Source organism: Fundulus heteroclitus, chromosome 22 (genome assembly GCF_011125445.2).
Source record: "Fundulus heteroclitus isolate FHET01 chromosome 22, MU-UCD_Fhet_4.1, whole genome shotgun sequence".
NCBI classification, from domain to species: domain Eukaryota; kingdom Metazoa; phylum Chordata; class Actinopteri; order Cyprinodontiformes; family Fundulidae; genus Fundulus; species Fundulus heteroclitus.
In genome coordinates this window covers 7,900,315-7,920,750 of record NC_046382.1, presented here as the reverse complement: position 1 = coordinate 7,920,750, position 20,436 = coordinate 7,900,315, and the positions used below count along the sequence as shown (strand labels likewise).

The 20,436-nt window shown below is 41.2% G+C and overlaps 1 protein-coding gene across 11 annotated transcripts in view; it reads right to left on the bottom strand.

The window, feature by feature from the left end:
- The window catches only part of LOC105915919 (sorbin and SH3 domain-containing protein 1), a 56,689-nt gene extending 39,041 nt beyond the window's left edge, over positions 1-17,648 (bottom strand). For 5 of the 11 annotated variants that reach the window (XM_036126371.1, XM_021309356.2, XM_036126374.1 and 2 more), the window contains exons 1-13: positions 17,606-17,648; positions 17,404-17,481; positions 15,776-15,892; positions 14,253-14,353; positions 14,022-14,163; positions 13,814-13,843; positions 11,339-11,481; positions 11,079-11,139; positions 10,922-10,996; positions 6,084-6,119; positions 5,864-5,966; positions 3,834-3,948; positions 441-518 (exon numbers count right to left, since the gene is read on the bottom strand). In XM_036126371.1, coding sequence (XP_035982264.1) covers positions 441-518; positions 3,834-3,948; positions 5,864-5,966; positions 6,084-6,119; positions 10,922-10,996; positions 11,079-11,139; positions 11,339-11,481; positions 13,814-13,843; positions 14,022-14,163; positions 14,253-14,353; positions 15,776-15,892; positions 17,404-17,437 — 1,035 coding nt within the window. In that variant the 5' untranslated portion in view covers positions 17,438-17,481; positions 17,606-17,648. The remainder of the gene's footprint in view (positions 1-440; positions 519-3,833; positions 3,949-5,863; positions 5,967-6,083; positions 6,120-10,921; positions 10,997-11,078; positions 11,140-11,338; positions 11,482-13,813; positions 13,844-14,021; positions 14,164-14,252; positions 14,354-15,775; positions 15,893-17,403; positions 17,482-17,605) is intronic. The other 6 variants (XM_036126366.1, XM_036126370.1, XM_036126368.1 and 3 more) reach the window with 6 other exon arrangements.
- Between the last annotated feature and the right edge of the window lie 2,788 nt (positions 17,649-20,436).

Genomic DNA, 20,436 nt, shown 5'->3' with positions numbered 1-20,436 from the left:
TTTTTCTTTTGCAATAAAAGACTCTTTTTTTATATATTTTTGTGTCCTTGCTGTTTCTATTGAAGATAAAAGTGTGTTTTAGTTCTCAAGCCATCAAACGATGTAGAAAAAAAACATGAATTCATTTTTCTATTAATCAGGGGCGTCAGTGAGACGGGATGGTGCTGTATAGTCCCCAAAACGGCTGAAGTTTCAGGAAATAAACGTGTGATGATTGACTAGAGGCTGAAGATCAGTGCTTGGCCTCGTTGAAGACCAGCACACACTTTAATCTTCCACTCAGGGGATCGCAGTGAGGCTGGGAGCGGAAACAGAGGCAGATCTCACAGACAGACAGACAGACAGACAGACGGGTTGTTTAGACGTTACTTCAACATGGAGGTTACATGACATGCAGGACGTGACGACAAGCTGCCGTCGGGAAGACAGCGACCACTTACCGCTTTGTCAAACTCCATCTCTGAAAAGAATTTATACCAAGGCTCATTCTCTAAATCTACATCTTCTGGACTTACATCCTGAGTTTAGGGGCAAGGCGACAGGAGGAGGAGGAGAAAGACAAAGAGAAGACAGTTCAGACAGCACAGCTTATGCACACCAGGGTAAAGATGCAGTCAGACATCTTGCAGGTGAGAGCGCGCACCGACCGGTTTGTGATTTATGAAATGACATACGTCCCTCTTGTTTCTCAAAAGTCTTCCTGAAACAGTTTGATGTTTTGGAATGAAATGCTCGTTTTCTGCGCTCGTGTGGAGATGAGAGAAGTGATGCAACAGAGCAGGCAGCAGCCGATAAACGCCACGCAGCATAGATCTGCTCACCAGAAACCAAATCCGCCTCTTAGGCTAATTAGTACCCGACGACCCGTCTGTGCTCATCGCACCTCAACGTCCAGCTGGTTAGTTTGGCTTTCAAACTATCGATTTTAATGTCCGTAGACTAGAAGGGAAAGAGAGACGCAGAGATCCGGGTGTTTTCAGCCTTTGTGCTGGTTTAAGCTTAGCAGCTGCTGCCTTCTGCGTAATGTTTCTACACATGTGAGCGTGCCACTACAAAAACTGAACTAAAACTAAGTTAAATGTTCTTAAAATGAGTGTATTTGTTCTTGAGTTGAGCAGCTAAATAAGATGATCTGCCAATAGAATGAGATTTTTGCACTTAAAATAGGAACAACTCATCTCCATCAACTTATTTCAAGTGCAGGATGTCTAATTATCTTATTTTACGGGGTCAACATACTCATTCCATTGGCAGATAATCTTATTTACCTGCTGAAATCAAGGACAAATACACTAACTTTAAGAACATTTTACTTATTTTTAGATCCATTTTTGCAGCATGCTGCGCGCGGTTATGTGTCTCGCTGGAAACAGAGAAGCTTGAGCTCTGTTCACATTGTCCCAGGATGTTCCGGATATCTTGGACCAAACACACACTGTGCACAAAATCCCGTTTTTAGTGACGTACATCTGCGTACGATGCCTCGCCAGAAAGTATTTGTATTTATCCAGCCTTTTTACACGTGATGTCACTGTAAAACCACAAACGTCAACATATTTTATTAGCATTGTATGTCATCGACCAGCGAAAAAGGCCTTCAGAGGTCAGTCAAAAAACGGAATACATCTGCGTGTAATTTGGGCTGGACGATAATTCAATAACAATATTTATCGATTGACATATCGATGATAGAAAAAAATGGTCAATAAAAAGTTCAATAAATAACAGTTTTCCTTCCTTTTAGATTCTAGCTAATCATCTGAGTTAATATTACAGTCGTTACATCCTCCCAAAGTCATTTATCCTGCAAAGGTATTTTATTTTCCTGCAAAGTTACTTTATTTTCCTGCAAAGTTACTTTATTATCCTGCAAAGTTACTTTATTTTCCTGCAAAGCTACTTTATTATCCTGCAAAGTTACTTTATTTTCCTGCAAAGTTACTTTATTTTCCTGCAAAGTTACTTTATTATCCTGCAAAGTTACTTTATTTTCCTGCAAAGCTACTTTATTTTCCTGCAAAGCTACTTTATTTTCCTGCAAAGTTACTTTATTCTGGAATCCACTGCAATTCACTGAAATTCTTAAGCTGTATGCAAATGAAATTTCGTTCTGTACGCACTTTGTGCATACAAAATGACAAAGTTTGTCTAAGTCTAAGTCTAAGTAAACCAATCACAACGCAGACCCAGGAACCAAGCTCCGCCCCCTTCAAAGAGCTCAGAGAGCACATGTTCTTTTTTCTTTCTTTAAAAACTTGCAGTTTTGGTAAAAAGTTTGTTGAATAAAGGGTTGAGTTTGACTTCAGAGTTTGTTGTTCTTTATCTAAAAATAGGCCGCTAAGCATAAAATGGCCAGGGCTACATTTAAAATATATGTTTTGAATTTGTTGATAATTATCTATATCGATCGATACGATTTCTATTTTATCGCTAAGCTTTTTTTCTATATCGTCCAGTCCTACGTGTAATTTGTTCTCCGTAAACATCCAGCTGTTCTGTGGAGGTCAGCGTCACGAAGACCAAAGGAACCCAGCAGAGAGGTCAGGGAGGACGTTGTAGAGACGTTTAAAGCTAAATCTGATTAAAATACAGAATCCCAAGGCTTGAGCATCTCACAGAGCACCGTTCAGTCATCGGAAAATGTGGAACGTAAGGCACGACCGTAGACCTGAAGACATGGCCGTCCTCCTAAAGCGATATGCGAGGGGAGCATTGATCAGAGAAGCAGCCCAGAGGCCTGGGGCGACTCTGGAGGAGCTGCAGAGACCCTCCGCTCAGACCAACAGGAGATGCTTCAGTAGCGCTTTCTATCCCGCGCAGATATTCGGTCATAAGCGGTTCAGTTAGAGGTCTGTCACAGAGTGAGAAAGCTGACCTGGTTAAGACCAAAGCTGAACGTTTGACCTAAATGCAAAATGCGAAATGCTCAACCTGCACACAGCAGATCCATGGGGAAGCACGGTGGTGGCGGCGCCGTGCTGCAGGGACACTTCTCTAATGGAGGGAAAGAAATCCTGAAAGAGAAGCTGTCAGAGACTGGGGCCAAGGCTTCCTGCAGGTGGAACACCCTGAACATACGGCCAGAGCTACTATAGTTCAGTCAAAGTCCAGATATAAATCCAACTGAGAATCCAGAGAGCATTTTTTTACATGTGAAAACCTTCGACTACCCCGCATCAACTCTGTGTGGCGCCTCTGGGATGAAACGCCGCCGCAACACGTTGAAGTTTGTGGTTTTACGGACAAAAAAGCGAACGGTCGAATCCCTCCGCCATCCTTCGTGTTGTTTCGGGGAAGACTTCAAGCGTCGCCGCGTGAAATCAGTGAACCAGTGAGTTCATTGTCTTACAGGCGAACTGGAGCGAGGTCTGATTGGGAACAGGGGGCCGGTGCTTAGTAACCCGGCTCGGCAGTAATTACATAAGCGTATAGCTGCTCCGTCACAGCGAGCAATCATTCCTTGATATGTTTGCCTAGAAGGATCACACGAAGCCTGCAAACATTTAAAATTGGACAGCAGGAGAAGACGTTCACGCGTTCAACCCACAGCGGACCACCTGACTAAAAGGTGGCTTTGTGTCAGGGAGCCGATCCAGCCCAACAATGGCTTCCTGTAACGGGACACCCTTCCAGGAATGTCGCGGCCGAGCGCGTCTCCTTCCCAGCTGCTGCCGAACGGACGGAGCAGCTGGGATGCAGAGGCGGCGGTGGATGGGAGGGGTGTGTGATGGACGCAGTGGAGAGGTGCACAGACACACAGGGAGACAGAGAGAGAGAGAGAGAGAGAGAGAGAGACAGTGAGGCGGTGGCGGTGGCGGCGGAGGCGAGCGTACCGTTCTCTCCAGCTTCAGCACCGACGATTTCCCCGGCTCGTACTCAAAGATGCTCCTGGGCTCGGCGCGGTACTTCCTGGTGTCTACCTTTTTATCCGGGGGCTCCCACTCGCTCCTGTGGAGGAGAGGCGGGCGTCAGTGAAGGACGGGGCGAGCGGGGAGAGAGAGAGAGAGAGGAGAGAGAGCCAATCCTTATCCAGTTGTCTCCATGGCAACCAGCGATGGCTGACATGTTGTCTTGTTTTTTGTTTTTTTAAATAAACATGACGTTTCAATGTCTGCCTCCTCTGACGACGATGACAGGACAGGAAGTCCAGATCACGGTCTGGGCGGAGCGGCAATCCGACGACGGAGACCCAGTGAGAGACTTTAGTCAACGGTAAACTCACCGTTCAACACGTTAAAAGGAGAATTACGTCTCAGAAAACACTACAGCAAAAAAAAAAAAAAAAAAAAAAAAAAGAACAGAAGGAGAAATTTCCTGTGGTAATAAAAATGGAGGAGGGCGACCTGCTCCTTCATCACGCTCGCCGTCGTTCAGCTGCGTGAGAGCCGCTCTGCTCAGGAGGTTAATTTGGAGCTTTTAATGTTTTACTTTAACTAAAAAAAAAACAAAGATGGGCATAAGTCTGAATTTATTGTGGATTTTCTAGAATCCACACAGGCTCAACAGTATACATACTGGCTCAAACACTTTCTCTGATATTTGGTTAAACGGGCCTTAGGAAGCTCCGACTGGACTGCAGATTTTTTTGTAGCCATCAACGAACTTTCTGGCATAATTATTTATATTTGACGCCTTTTTTTTGGCCACATTTTAATCAGATTTTATCATCCTGCAGACCTAGTCGTGCTCATTTAAATTTGTCGTGCTAAACGCTGCACATTTAAACATAGTCCCTACATTTTTTAAATGCAGGGCACCTTTGCGCACGCTGCAAACAGGGAAGTAAAAGTAGGTAAAACTTTCTTGAAATGAGTGTATTTGTCATTGTTTTGAGAAACAAGTTTAAATGATCTGCCAATGGAATAAGATTTTTACACCTAAAATAGGAACAGCTCATCTTCCTTTAAGTACAGTTGATCTAATTATCTTATTTCAGGGGTAGAAATACTTAGTCCATTCGCAGATAATCTTATTTTTTTGCTCAAATCAAGGACAAATACACTAATTTCAAAAAAATGTACTTACTTTTAGTTCCCTTTTTGGAGTTCTTTTCAAAAACGCTTCATGTTAGCTTCATGTTTCCTTTTCAAATCACATTTAAATGTAGTTTTGGGATAATTGCCCTCTTGAAATATTTAATTGGGTCCACTTTTTAATCATCTGAGCCATACTTTTACCCTCAAGTGACTGGAAAGTGACTACACTGCAAAAATGGATCTAAAAATAAGTAAAATGTTCTTAAAGTTAGTGTATTTATCCTTGATTTGAGTAGGTAGAATTAATTATCTGCCAATGGAATGAGTATTTTGACCCCTAAAATAAGATAATTAGACATCCTGCACTTGAAATAAGATGATGGAGGTAAATTGTTCCTATTTTAAGTGAAAAATCTTATTTCCATTGGCAGATCATCTTATTTACCTGCTCGTTACCAGATGTTCTGGTTTATCGCCTGCATGGCATAATCAAGCAGGAGAGCTAGCTCTGACAGCAGCTAGATGGTTAAAAGGAGGTCAGGCTTGATGGTTCCAGCGGGGCGAGGACCCAGAACACACACCAGAACTGGTTCTGGGACGTAAAGACGAGCTCAGATTCATTGTCTGGAACATGGACCTGTATGTATAATTATGAACCTGCGTAGCTCAGACTAATTGTTGTTTAATCCTTCCACCCTGGAAACAGAAGGATGCAAACGCATCAGCAGCGGCTCCAGACTGAGTTTATCTGAACGCGTCAGACCAGAACAGCGTTTGGTGTTTTTTTACGCAGACAGAGTCTAACTGCATGTGAATAAGTAGCAACAGATACACGAGGAAAGGTTAGAAGATGTTAGAAGATGTGCTTTCTCTCCTTAAATACAGACCGTCTGGCAGAGGGTTTGAGGGAGGAGGACCGGGTCGGCACCGGCATCAGCCGCCCTCTGGAGTCTACCAGGTCGTCGCTTTTTGAGCGTGGCACGGTTCTCCCTGCAGCACAGATCGAATTAATTTCAATAAAGTCCAAATAAAGATCAAATAAAGTCCTCAGGGGGATAAACACGGCGGTCCGGATGGACCTCTGCATCCAGCCGGGGCAAAACTCACCGTCATCCAGGTAACCAAAGGGGGTCGGAGCATCGTCTGAAACAGCGGAAGGAGAAAAAGAATAATTCATTGTTATATTTAAATTATTTATTTTCAGTCGTGGGCTTAAATATAATTTAAATTTTTTTGTCTTTTACTAATTGTTAAAACTGTTCTACAACAAACATGTGCAATGAGATTAAAAAGCAGGATTTATTATAATGGATTTACTGTGAATGCCACACAGTGATCCACAAACAGTCAAAATTATACATACATGTATAATTACATGCAGCCGGGCCCAGTGTTCATTGTAGTGACTTTTTAAATTTGGTTCTAGCCGCAGTTTAGTCGTCTGCAGTCGTTTTAGTTTTAGTCAACTAAATGTAGCATAAAGCTGTCGTGAAGTCATGGTGTAGAAATTTCTGCATCTTTAAGACTTGCTTCGTTTCTTTACACCTAGATATTGATATTCTGCATTCAATAAATGCACATTTTGATAACCGATTAAAAACACCCACAGATTCTCAATCGGATATGTGCGCATTACTTGTTTTAATCTGATCTGATCATCATTTTTCTTTACAGTTCTGCTCATACAGCCTGTATTTTAATTTCTTTGTCTGGAGAAAAAAAATGTTCCAGACAAAAACATTTCCAGGGACGACGTTTCTTCTGACACACATCAGGATATGATGCGAGGGCTGGATGATAATTTGATAATATATAACAATCTATAGACGTATATCGATGATAGAAAAAAAAAGGTTTAATAAAAAGTTCAGCAGAATAAAAGTTTTCCTTCCTTTTGCATTCTAGCCATGCGTTTGACAGACCCCCAACCCGTGGTTCGCAGACCCCCGAGGGTGCGGGGGAACCCTGTTCGAGGGCCGCTCCTTTACAGAGTGTAAAAAATACCAAACTTAAATATCACAAGAGCAGCTTAAAAAGGATAACGTCATAAATACGTAGATTTAAGTAAACGTTTGTCTAAATAAAAGTGTCTTCAGCTGCTTTTTTAAAGGATTCAACAGAGTCGGCCACATGGAGAGACAAGGGGGGTGCAGTCCGGGGGCTACAGCCGGGAAGGACAGGTCCCCTCGAGTTTTAAACCGGGTCTTGGGGACCTTCAGGAGCTTTTGGCCCAAGGACCGTGAGTGATTACACTGCAAAAAGAGAACTAAAAGTAAGCTAAATTTTCTTAAAATTTGTTTATTTTCCCTTGATTTGAGCAGCTAAATAAGACTTTTTGCCAGTGGAATGAGTATTTTTATCCCTAAAATAAGATAATTACATATCATGCACTTGAAATAAGATCATGGCGATGAATTGTTCCTATTTTAAGTGCAAAACTCTTATTCCATTGGCAAATAGTCTTATTTAGCTGCTCAAATCAGGGAAAAATACACTCATTTCAAGAAATTTTTTACATACTTTTAGTTCCCTTTTTGCAGTGTAAAAGACGAATTGGGGAGCCTGTCCATTAAAAGTAAAAGTAAAAGTCAAAACAAAAACAAAAATCTAAATCTGACAGGTATCTGATATAAAGAAGATAAAAACCGGTGTGATGTGAGCCCTTTGGTTCGTTCCTGCTCGCTGCAGCGTTCTGGACCAACCAGAGACGAGAAAAAAAAAAGAGAAAAGTACTGAGATTCATCTCAAATCAACATTACAGGCGATTTGGGTTTATATTCCAGGCTGCTGGAGCCAACTCTGTGTGGATTTTTGGCGCCCATTTCCTGTTCCTAAAGGCCATTAAAGTCGTGTGTGGTGCGCTCGTCCCGCCGCACTACAAGAGCAGCTCAAAATAAGCAAGAGAGCCACAAAATAACACGACGGCGATGCAGGGAGGCGAGTGAATGCAGACTTCTATTTCTGGCCAGAATAACAGAAAGAACAGAATACATCCAAAATCTATAAATAATTCACAACACATTAACATTCAAAAGATTTTTTTTCCTCTTTAGCTCCTGCTAAGAAAAAAAAAAAAAAAAACTTCCATTAGGTCCAGCATCACAGACATAATCAAAGCTTTTTACAAGAAGCATTACTGAGCTAAAAAAGGGATCCGAGCCGCTTTGAGGAGCAGAGCTTTGAATTAGTAATGAAGCGTAAAGCCGTGGCGACCCACTCAGAGTTATAAAAATTAGACATTTTGTGTCATATGGCAGTCAGAGCAGCACATTGAGGCTTAAAAATTCATTTTCAGACCAATGAAATAATAATAAATAAACTCTTTTGTATTATCTTTCTCTCTCTCCATGTTTAGATCGTAGTTTCCTCTCTAGAAATATTTTTTTTTTACAAAAATCACCTCCTACTGTGATTATCTGGCGCTGAAACCTGAAGGCTGCAGACCACCATTAAACAGGACAGCAGCGCCGCCTAGTGGCCAAAACCAAACGCTACAGCCAATGATGCACAATTGCTAAACTGTTATTCAACTAGAAATGCATCTAAAAATCAGTATGAAATGATTGACATAAAAAGGGGAAAAGGTGAAATGAATCAAAGAATGAGAGGTTAGATTAATAAGGCGACGGAAAAGATTTAAAGGAGCGCAGCGTCCTTGCCAATGTGAACCGTCTGTGTTTGTGCAGATCAACCCGTTTAGAGCCAGTCACACTTAAATCATTGGCTAAACAGACAGATTTATAAGCATGGTAAACATTTAAAAACACGCTGAGGGATAAATTAACCTGTACTCCAGCTGGATATGACACGTGACGTTCTTATTTCCCACCAACCCTGACTTCCACAGCTTTAGATGTATGCACTCTCATACCAGGACGGTGTTAAAGTAGCAGTCAAAACCTGCTTTAAATGCTGGGATCCTGCTTTAAATTAGATCTCGAGCTTCTGGAGACACTCGGGCATTACAGTGAAGTCTTTGGGCATTTAACAGAGCATAAAAACACATGCACTGCAAAAAAAAACCTAAAAATTAAATAAAAAAATCTTGAAATGAAAGTATTAGTTCTTGATTTGAGCAGGTAAATAGGACTATTTGCCAATGGAATAAGATTTTTTGCACTTAAAATAGGAACAATTCATCTCCATCATCTTCAAGTGCAGGATATCTAATTATCTTATTTTAGGAGTAAAAATACTCCTTCCATTGGCAAATATTCTTATTTACCTGCTCAAATCAATGACAAATACATTAATTTTAAGACAATTTTACTTATTTTTAGTTCTCTTTTTGCAGTGTGCAGGAACTACAGGACTGAGCAACCTGAGCGATGGGAGCAATTTTTCAGAAAACGGTCCCGGCGACCGGCAGACGTTTAGGAGCCCGGCCGTTTCCAGATGCAGAAAACACAGAAGGAACTGAGAACCGTGGAATATCAACTCATAGATTTGGACGAGGGCTACACAGTGGATAGCACTGTTGTCTTGCAGCAGGCCTGCTGCAGCCCTGCACCGATGAGCTCCTACAGGCGATGGCTGTGAGGAAACTAACAGAGCAGTGAGAGGCCATGTCAACTTTTTGTTTTGTAAGATGTGTCTGAAAACAATTATCTTTACCTCTGAAAGAGAGCTTTTTTCCCCCCATAATAATACAGTTTCATCAAAACTGTGAGGGAAGATGCTTTCTTGGCTAACTCAACCCTGTGACAAGATCCTCAGCAGAGTGAGACGCGTGTTTTCTGAACAAGCTTTGTAGGTATATACATATAATCCCATTTATATATTCAGGCTTTATTTAATTGGAACTGCCTTGAGAGTAGATTTGTTAAAATAAAAACTACTAAACCGATGACGATAAATGTAGGTTATTTTTCCATTAAACTGTGAAACTGAATGTTTCTTTTGTAAAATATGTTCTATAAATGAAATGTGGGGGAAACAATAACATTAATTTCCTCAGGTTTAAGGCTCGTTAGAAGGAGAGCTACGTTTTACTCTGTTCTCATTAAAAAATACTTTAAACGTTTTGTTAAAAGAGCCATAATTGCCTAAAAAACAAAAAATCCACACACATCGGTGCGTGAAACTTGGACAAGCCAGAAATATGATGTGGATTTAAATGATCAGATGCTGAAGCTCACGGAGGGTGGCGGAAATCCTGATGATGAAGCAGAAGTAAAACAACAGTGGGGAAAATCTGAGTTTCTTAAATGTTCAGCCTTAAAATAAAGTTTGTGTTCCTCATTAAATTACATTGCAAAAAGGGATATGAAAATAAGTTACATTTTCTTAAAATTAGTGGATTTGTCCTTGATTTGAGCAGGAAAAATAAGATTATCTGCCAATGGAATGAGTATTTTTACCCCTAAAATAGAAAAATAGACATCCTGCACTTTAAATAAGATGATGGAGATGAATTATTCCTATTTTAAGTGTAAAAATCTTATTCCATTGGCAGATCATCTTATTTAGCTGCTCAAATCAAGGACAAATACACTCGTTTCAAGAAAACGTCACTTATTTTTTTTCAGTCCTCGCACCAAACATCAGTCCGTCCAAACGAATCGAATGTCCAGGCGCATCTTTCTCAGGTTTCCCACTGCCTGTCTTTTGTTTTTCAGCCCAGAAAAACAGATTTAGACTTTTTTCCTGTCCAAGTTTAGATTAAACAAAGTTAGAAGGTCAGGCTTGGCCGGCCCGTGTGATCCTCCTCAACCACGTTTAGCCACGTTTATGGACGTCCATACCCTCATAATCACTCGCTTCTGTACCTAACCGGGGGGAATTGAGCTCAACATGGCAGCTCCGTGGTCTGGACAAACACCAGAGGAGGTCTGAGCCTCTCAGCTTCACGGACGCATTTGTCCCACAGACCCGGGCACCCCAGAGCCGCAGGCGGCTGCAGGTTAGTAAAGCCGGCAAGGCCGCGGCTGCACGCCGTCCTGTACCTTTTGGGTTCATGCCAATGTCACGGGTCTCGGGGAAAATGTAGGTGGGGCGGTAGGGATTTTCCTCAATAGGCTCTGAGCACAGTGACGGAGAGACAGAGGACATGAGGGACACGCACACAACGTGGACGGCAGCGGGGACGCCGACGACACTTACCGGGTAGCCTGTGGATCTGCTTGAACATCGTCTTATACCACTCCTTGGACTTTTCGGTGTTCTGAAAATCAAATGTCAGAATTTAGCAACTAACACCTTAATTAATCTGAATCTTCAATGAAAACGTTTTAACCGCAGGAACATGTCAGCTCGGCTTATTGAGCTCGTTATAACATCAGCTCGGACGGCTGGGGAAGGACAGAGCCGTCGTTGTGAGCCAGTAAATCGCTCTTCATCAGAGAGTGGCTGCGGTCGCTCACCCGCACCGGCACAATGGGCTGGATTATGGGGCCGAGGACGGGGGAGTGCAGCGACAGCCGCAGCCTCTTCCCGTCCATGTCAGGGACCGGACTCACAGCGTGCCTGCCAGGACCAGGGCCTTTGTCTGCGTCCGAGGTCGGCTCTGAAAAGCACAACAGACTGCATTAAGAACAAAAAAATAAAAACCACAGCGCCCAAACACGTCACTAATGATTTACTAATAGTTTAACAGAAACAGAAACAGAATTTTGGGTGGTCACCGGTGACCCTTCGGAACATATTGTTGACTTCAAAGCCATGAACACTGCAAAAAGGGAACTAAAAGTTAGTACAATTTTCTTGAAATTAGTATATTTTCCTTGATCTGAGCAGCTGATGATCTGGAATGAGTATTTTTACCCCTAAAATAAGACAATTAGCGTCCTGCACTTTAAATAAGTGCAGGACGCTCTTATTTTAAGTGCAAAAATCTTATTTCATTGGCAAATAGTCTGATTTAGCTGGTCAAATCAAGGAAAAAATACTCATTTGAAGACAGATGTTCTTATTTTTAGGTCTATTTTTGCAGTGCAGGTCTGTGCGTCCCTCCATGGAGATGCCAACACTAATCAGCACCAAACCGATCCTCCTGAGCAACGTAGCAGGCAGCATAACGCTCACCTCATCTTCTCCAGACCCTTTCTCTTCTGTCTACAGAAAAGCAGTCAATAAATCCTCACTGTCGCCTCATTGTTGCCTCTATAGTGCAACCGTTGTTCCTTCAATTACCACCAAACCAGCAGACACCGATTAACAACACCATGTGCCGCTACAGCTGTGGCTCAAAGCTAATAACAATTCAGCCTCTGGAACAAAAATGGGAATCTTACTAGACGCCGATGACTCGGATGTCAGGTACGGCTGCGTCTGCCGACCACGACAGCCATGATTAAATGGCTGCGGACGCCAGGGAAAAGCAACTGTTGTCGCCAGCGTGTGAACGAGGCTACGTTACGGCCGTTTGTCACGACCTGGTGGGCGTGTGAGAAATGCCTCTGTGTCCATGGTGCTCCGGTGTCCGCGGGTTTCACATTCCACATGGACGCTATAATCAGCACGACCGGCTCTGCGAGGGTGTCTGCAACAATAAGCTGAAGCAACGGTAAAAAAAAAAAACACCCTCTGTCTATTATTTCCATCAGGACACCAGGGAAACGATCTGTTCCCAAAGATATTTAAGTCCGATCTCCAGCACTGCAAATAGGGAACTCAAAGTAAGTACAATTTTCTAGAAATGAGGGCATTTTGCCTTGATTTGAGCTGGTAAATAAGATTATCTGCCGACAGAGTGAGTATTTTTACCCCTAAAATACGATAATTAGATATTCTGCACTTGAAATAAGATGATGGAGATGAGTTGCTCCTATTTTAGGTGCAAAAAAAATCATATTCCATTGTCAGATAATCTAATTTACCTGCTTAAATCAAGACAAATACACTAATTTTAAGAATATTTTACTTACATTTAGTTTGCTTTTGGCAGTGAGATGCTTCCATAGGATTCATGAGGGGAATTAGTAGCCAGCAGCTGCTGCCCAGATTAACCTGATCAACTCATCATCATCATCATCATCATCATCATCATCATCATCATCATCATCATCATCATCATCTAAATGGGCTCGGTCCATTGGGTGTAGAACCCAGTGAAGAACGTCAGTGCGACACCCTCGTCTGGACCCAAGGGTTCCCAGCAGAACATCGCCCAAAGCATCACACCGGCTCCTTCAGCGTGTGTTATTCCCATGATGCAACCTGGTTTTATGCGTCGCCCTGGTAAGCAGCCTGTCAGGTCTGCAGCTGTACAGCCAAAAAAAAAAAAAAAACCTGGCCTGCACTCTGGGTTCTGACCCGTTTCCATCAGAGCCGGCGTTGACTCAAACAGCGCCTGCAGTAACTTCCTGGGTCCCTTCTCTCCATACCGTAGCTCTTTAAACTCACTCAAATCTTAAGGTTCGCCCATTTTTCCCCGTTTTAAACAAAGCGAGGGAAAACTTATTCAGTACACTGCAAAAGGGGAACTAAAAGTAAGTAAAATTTTCTTAAAATTAGTATATTTTTCCTTGATTTGAGGAGCTAAATAAGACTATTTGCCAATGGAATGAGTATTATTACCCATTGAATAAGATAATTAGATACCCTGCACTTGAAATAAGATGATGGAGATGAATTGTTCCTATTTTAAGTGCAAAAATCTTATTCCATTGGCAAATAGTCTTATTTACCTGCTCTAATCAAGAAAAAATAAACTTATTTCAAGAAAATTTCGCTTACTTTTTGTTCCCTTTTTGCATTGTAGCTGCATGATACCAAGTCTCCCAGCTACTAATACAGGCCCTAATGAAGAGAGAGTCAGTCTTCAGTGGTCATAATGTAGTGCAACAGCCGGGAAGGGAAAACAAAGACGTGTTTACTGCTAAAACCCAGATGCATACCTTCCAGGTGAGACAGATGCTTTTGCTGCTCTGTGGCGAGAGAGAGAGAGAGAGAGAGAGAGAGAGACAAAGTCATGGCAGTGAAAAGGGACGTAGCAGCCAAGCCAAGTGTGAAAGCATCAGGTCGGTGTTAGAGACGGTGAGGATGCTGACGCAGAAACACAAATAACGTGCACCGGTCAAAAACATCTGGAGGCCTGCAGCTCACCTCTGTTGTGCTGCAGCAGGACTATGGTGGGGTTGACCGAGCTGGTGCGGGGATAAACACAGCCGCTACCTGATGGGTCACAGCTCTGAGCATCCGAACAAGGACCAGCTGGATTCTCTCTTATGCTTCTGGGTGAATCGGCCTAAAAAGTGCAGGAAAAAAAAAAAAAAACGCATCTGACAAAGATCTGTTTTCTGTTGACGGAGGAAGCGTGGTGAGAGTTACTGGTACCTGGCTCTGGGTGTGGTTCTCAGGCGGTAGACGAGCCGCGGCGTCGCTGCCTCCCTCGGCCACTTTACATCCGTCTCCATTGATCTGGCCGGCCCAGCCGCCTGAAACGAGTCCAGAGCTCCGTGAGTTTGGCGGCCCGGTCCCAACCGAGAGGCGGACGGCAACAAGACTCTCCCACCGTCTCTGAACTTTGCCAGGGTGGGGGGTGACGGGACAAAAAGCCTTTTCAGGCAGCTGCACAGACGGTTTGTTCCAGTGGCCTTTATGTTGGACAATTAAAGCGTCGCCCCGGTGCCTTGGCCGGCTGCCCGTCCGGTTCCAAACCGTTCGCAGCAACAAACGACCCACAGTGGTCCAAAGTGCAGCGTGGGCGCGCCGTGACAAGAGAGCTCTTTGACGTTTGCGTGGAAACGTTTGAGCAACAGGGTTTTCTGAGTGTGAGCATCAAAACTCCAGGACATGTGGAACCTGCCAGAGCTTAGAGAGGCGCTTTTATAGCAAAAACAAAGATCATCTGCTGCGACGATTAGTTCAGTTCAATTAAAATTTTATTTATATAGCATCAACTCGTTATTTCTAAAATCTAAATTACTAAAATAACATGATTTAATCGAATACCAAATTGTAGTATTCATGTTCAAAGTAAGACATAGCCTATTGCCTGGGAATATACAAAAGAAGTTCTCTGAAAGGGAGGGAGGGTACGATTTAAGGGGAAGGGGAAATTTTAAGACTAATAGATGTAGAACTACAAGGAAAAGATTATGTTTATCAATTTGCGGATTTAGATTGTGGAACAAACTAAATGAGAACCTAAAGCAACGCCCAAACATTTCAAAAAAATGTACAAAGAAATTATTTTCATAAGGTATAGATAAGCATAACTTTTTGTTTTGTTATTTGTACATATGTATGGGTATATGTGTATATATATATATATATATATATATATATATATATATATATATATATATATATATATATATATATATAGCAACATAATTATAAATTTGGTAAATTGAAGAAATAAATTAATTAAAAGGGTTGGAGTTTTTCTTCTTCTTACTCCTTTTCACACATGCAATAGAGGTATATTAACTCAGGAAAGAATGGTAGCTTGTTTATTGTTTTCTCTCCAATGTTTTTAAACATTGTTTTATTGTTTTTTTTTTGTTTTATTTGTATATACTTTCTCCTGCATGTTCGAAATAAAGATATCCATTCAAAAAATTCAATTCACACTCTCAAGGCACTTTACAAACTCAAATTCAATCAGATTATATAGATTGGATCTGATTATACAGGTTGGTCAGAAGGTTTCCTCTCTAAGGAAACCCAGCAGGTTGCATCAAGTCTCTCCAAGCAGCATTCACTCCTCCTGAAAGAGCGTAGAGCCACAGTGGACAGTCGTCTGCATTGTTGATGGCTTTGCAGCAATCCCTCATACTGAGCATGCATGAGGCGACAGTGGACTAAACATCACCTCATGACGCTGAGAGCGGCTGCAGAACAGCCGGACGTACCTGCGGTGGCGATGAGGCTCGGCTCCTCGCTGCCCAGGTCCTCGTCGTCTATGTGGACGAGCGTGGCCCTCAGGGTCACCACACCTTTGCCCTTGCACACTCTGCTCGGGTCCAAATCTGGAAGACGTTAGAAAAAGGACACCGGTCCGTTTAAACCAAAGCCGGCGAGGCTCGGAGCGGGAGCCGCGTTCTAAAGCGGCAGCGAGTTCCAGGTTAACGCCGCCTCGGGGTTTCCCGAAATAGATCCGCACCGTCAGAACCAGGCCGCCGAATGAAAACGTGATGCTCTGTAACACTCAGCCAAGCGTCGCGCTAATAAAAAGAAAATGTCTAAGGTCGAGCCTTTAATTTTAGAGCATTTAGTCAGTGTTTGGGTGAAATAAGTCATTTTTAAATTAAATCCCAAGCACAAAAAATATTGACACACAACAATTTTGACTCAATATTTAAAGCTTTTTTTAAGTATAATTATTAATTATACTTAAAAAAAGAGCACTAAGAACAGTTAACAAAGCCGGGTGTCTACAAATCACTAACATATAAACTATATGTTTATATAAACATGTGTATACTATCTATACAGTCAGATTTATTAAAATTAACAGATTTAATTCACTGCAAAAACAGATTTTAAAATAAGTAAAATATGTAAAATGTTCTTAAAACTTGTCTTTTTGTCCTAGATGTGAGCTGGTAAATAAGGTTATCTGCCAATGGAATGAGTATTTTGGCCCCTAAAATAAGATAATTGGACATCCTGCACTTGAAATAAGATGATGGAGATGAGTTGTTACTATTTTAAGTGCAAAATTCTTATTCCACTGGCAAATCATCTTATTTACCTGCTCAAATCAAGGACAGATACACTCATTTATTGAAAATTTTACTTATTTTTAGTTCCATTTTTGCAGTGTAGAAATTAGCGTGTACAAAAAACGCTAATTAGGTTCAAAGCTAAAAATCAGCAGCTACCAGAAAACATAAAAAAACTGCGCACCTAAAGCGAAGTTAAGAGGTTTAAATCAGTTTTAAACAGACATCAGCAGATTAACAAGGACAACTTTCTGCTTTCTGTCTGTGGAGCTGAAGCAAGGTCCAGATATTAAACAGCTTTATTACTGCTGCTGTCATTGCTTATATTGGAACTGTAGCTTATATGTAAATATAATGTGCCATATATTATTTGTAAATATGAAAATAATATTAGAAGGATGTAAATATAAGATGTTGCACATTATTAAGGCGTTTCTTTATGTAACCGGTAACAGATCAGAGTGAAGATGTGTCTGGTAAAGGGGTGGATCACTTTAACTTTGTTTTTAATCTAGACGTTATTTGACATCATAACTCTTTTCTTATTTTGCTGTGAGAAATGGATCAGCGGACCTCCTTCTGGGGCCTCAGTCCTCGGCTCTGATCCCACAGAAAAGCCGAGGGACGACCTGGGATCTGTTCAAATAAAATATCTAAAGATAAAGGTTGACTTTTTTTTTTAGGGGCAGGATTGCGAAATGTTAGCAGAATAGGAAACCACATTTCACTTTTTTCACAGATGGTTTTGAACTGTGCTCACAGCAGCGTCTGGGCTTACGGTGCTGCAAAGTGGAGAAGCTAGAGGAGAACTTCACCTGCAGAGGGAATCAGATCAGGAGAACCTTTCATGGTTGTCAGAGGAGTGATCCTGACAGCGCTCACTGCTCTGGGACCTGAGCCAAAAACCAGAATACGTTTAAATGAATGAACATGAAACACAGCTGGGACATCCAACATTTCAAGAAATCAAAGTTTTGACAGCAACTCATCAGGAGATCAGGCAGAGAGCTGACTTACTGGGGGCAGACCTTGATCTTATGCTGCCCTCTGCTGGACAGCCCTGGAAGAGAAGCACAGCCAGTGAGGTCAAAGAAAAGATGCAATTCCTGACCAATTAATGGAGCATCAAGGCTAAGGCAGCGGCTGCATAAAATCTGCCACAGCTGCCGTGAAATTAACAAACCCAATTAAAATGTCCCTGCGTCTTGTTTTAGACTCTCATGTCTTCATAACGTACGCAGAGTACGTGAAAGTGTGTTCATTCCAAATGTCCATAAATTCAGATTTTGTATCAAATCGTCCCTAAACTTGAGCCTAAAATGTGACACATCAATAAATATTTACATGAAGTTCAACTTGTTTCAGATGAAGCTAACCAGTTAACGTAAGAACCTGCCCTTTAACAATCAATCCGTCGGGCTTTTATTTGTATAACCCTCATCACCTCCACAATAATGGCGACCAAAGTGCTTCACAAAATCAATATATGACACACACACACACACATCAAAGCAGGCTAAAAACCAGGTAGGTAAAACCAGAAGTGCCACCACAGTTTTAGGCGTTAAACGCCTGCCTGATTAAAAAGTCTTGAACCTTGAGTTAAAAAGGTCAAGTTCAGTTAGATATCAAAGATCTCCTGGAAGCTGATTCCTCAGTTTAGGTGCAGCCGCAGAAAAAGCTCAGTCACCCCGACATTCGGACTTTGTCCGTGGAGACGTGAGTAAATGTTGACCCGAGGGACCAGGTGCCAACAGAGAGGCTCAATAACTCGGATAAATTAGGCTGTTAGAAGCTTTAAAAATAAATAACTCAAAATCTATCTTAGAATGGACAGGAAGCCAATGTAGAGAAAATAAAACAGGTTCAATATGTTGTAGTAAGAGCCTGACGAGGCGAGCTGCTGCGTTTAGTTTGAAGACAAAGACGAACTACAGAGGCCATTTGTTTTTCCAGCTCTAAATCCATTTGTCGAATATGACCTCTATGTTTCTGAAATGGCAGCTTCGTTGCGAAATAACCGTCCCACCAAAAAAATATAAAATAAATCTAGCTTAGTGTAGAAGCCGTCTTGCTTCCCCGGGTTCGTTGAGTCGTTGTGCAGGACTTCAGTGTAAGAATGCATAAAACTCAGCCTGAAACACAGACTTTGATTTCGCCCTTTGGACACTGCAAAAATGGATCTAAAAATAAGTAAAATGTTATTAAAGTTATTGTACTTATCCTTGATTTGAGCAGGTAAAAAAGATTATCTGCCAATGGAATGAGTATTTTGACCCCTAAAATAAGATAATTAGACATCCTGCACTTGAAATAAGACGATTGAGATGAATTGTTCCTATTTTAAGTGCAAAAATCTTATTCCATTGGCCAACCATCTTATTTTCCTGCTCAAATCAAGGACAAATAGACAAATTTTAAGAAAATCTTACTTATTTCTCGTTCTGTTTTTGCAGTGCAAAGGGAGAGATGCACCTGCCAGCCCCTGTGGACAGCAACTCTGCACAACTCCCAGCTCCGGCTCGTTTTATTGACTTTAACACGGCTTCACACGAACAAAATGGCGTATACAGTTCCGTTATACTCCCTAACATCTGGTATACCATAATTGGAGTTGTTGTTCTCTTGGTTCGCTCGGCGCACTGCAAAAGCAGATCTAAAAATAAGTAAAATGTTCCCTAAAATTTGTGTTTTTGTACTTGATTTGAGCAGGTAAATAGGATTATCTGCCAAAGGAGTGAATATTTCTTACCCTTAAAATAAGATAATTAGATATACTGCACTTGAAATAAGATGATGGAAATGAGTTGTTCCTAATTTAAGTGCAAAAATCTAATTCCATTGGCAGATAATCTTATTTAGCTACTCAAATCAAGGACAGATACACTCATTTTAAGAAAATATTACTTATTTTTAGTTCCGTTTTTGCAGTGTGGTGGCCTTGATAACATTTTCCTCTGCTAATTGCTGACCTGGTCTTGGGACTCTCCTCTGGTACCTTTTTTTTTTAGCATTTTATCCTAATCTACTCTCATTCTATTTTAAAGCATATATAAGTATATGAAAGCATATAAAAGCATATAAACACATGTTAAACCTTCATAAAAATGTATAAAAACGGATCAAAGTTAATACATTCCACATTAGCCACTGGTTGATGGCAGAGAAGCCGTCAGAGAGACGATGTCACTGATTCCTGCATCCTGGCTTAAACAGCAGATAAATCTGAGTATCATCTACAAAATCTGACATTTTGCTGGCTGGTCACACATCTAGGTGGCTACCAGATATATACAAATAAGAATAACATTAATGCAAAATAACAAATTCAGGAAGAAGAAAAACTTTTCCAAATAATTTTTTCAACATTATACTTTAAAGCAATACTTACAACAGTTAATGTATACAGAATGTTACAACAGTGTAAAGTACTTTAAGTGACAACATCTACTGTTTACTGAACGTTCATTTAACCTCCAAATGGCTCAATAATCTCAGCAGATAGAAAATAATATTAAAATAACAAAGCTGGTGAACAAATAAGAAGTCTCACTTTAACATAAACTATGGGCTTTTGTCTCTCTGGTGCATTTTTTGTTCTTTAGTTATTAAGTTGCTCACAGTAGGTAGACTGGCCAGAGATTTTACTCCAATAAGAGTAGCGATACTTTAGTTATAATATGACTTAAGTAAAAGTAAAAGGTACAGTGCAGTAAAACTACACTGCAAAAACAAAACTAAAAATAAGTCAAATCTTCTTGAAATTCGTGCATTTATCCTTGATTTTAGCAGGTATTTTCACCCCTAAATTAAGATAATTAGACATCCTGCATTTGAAATAAGATGAT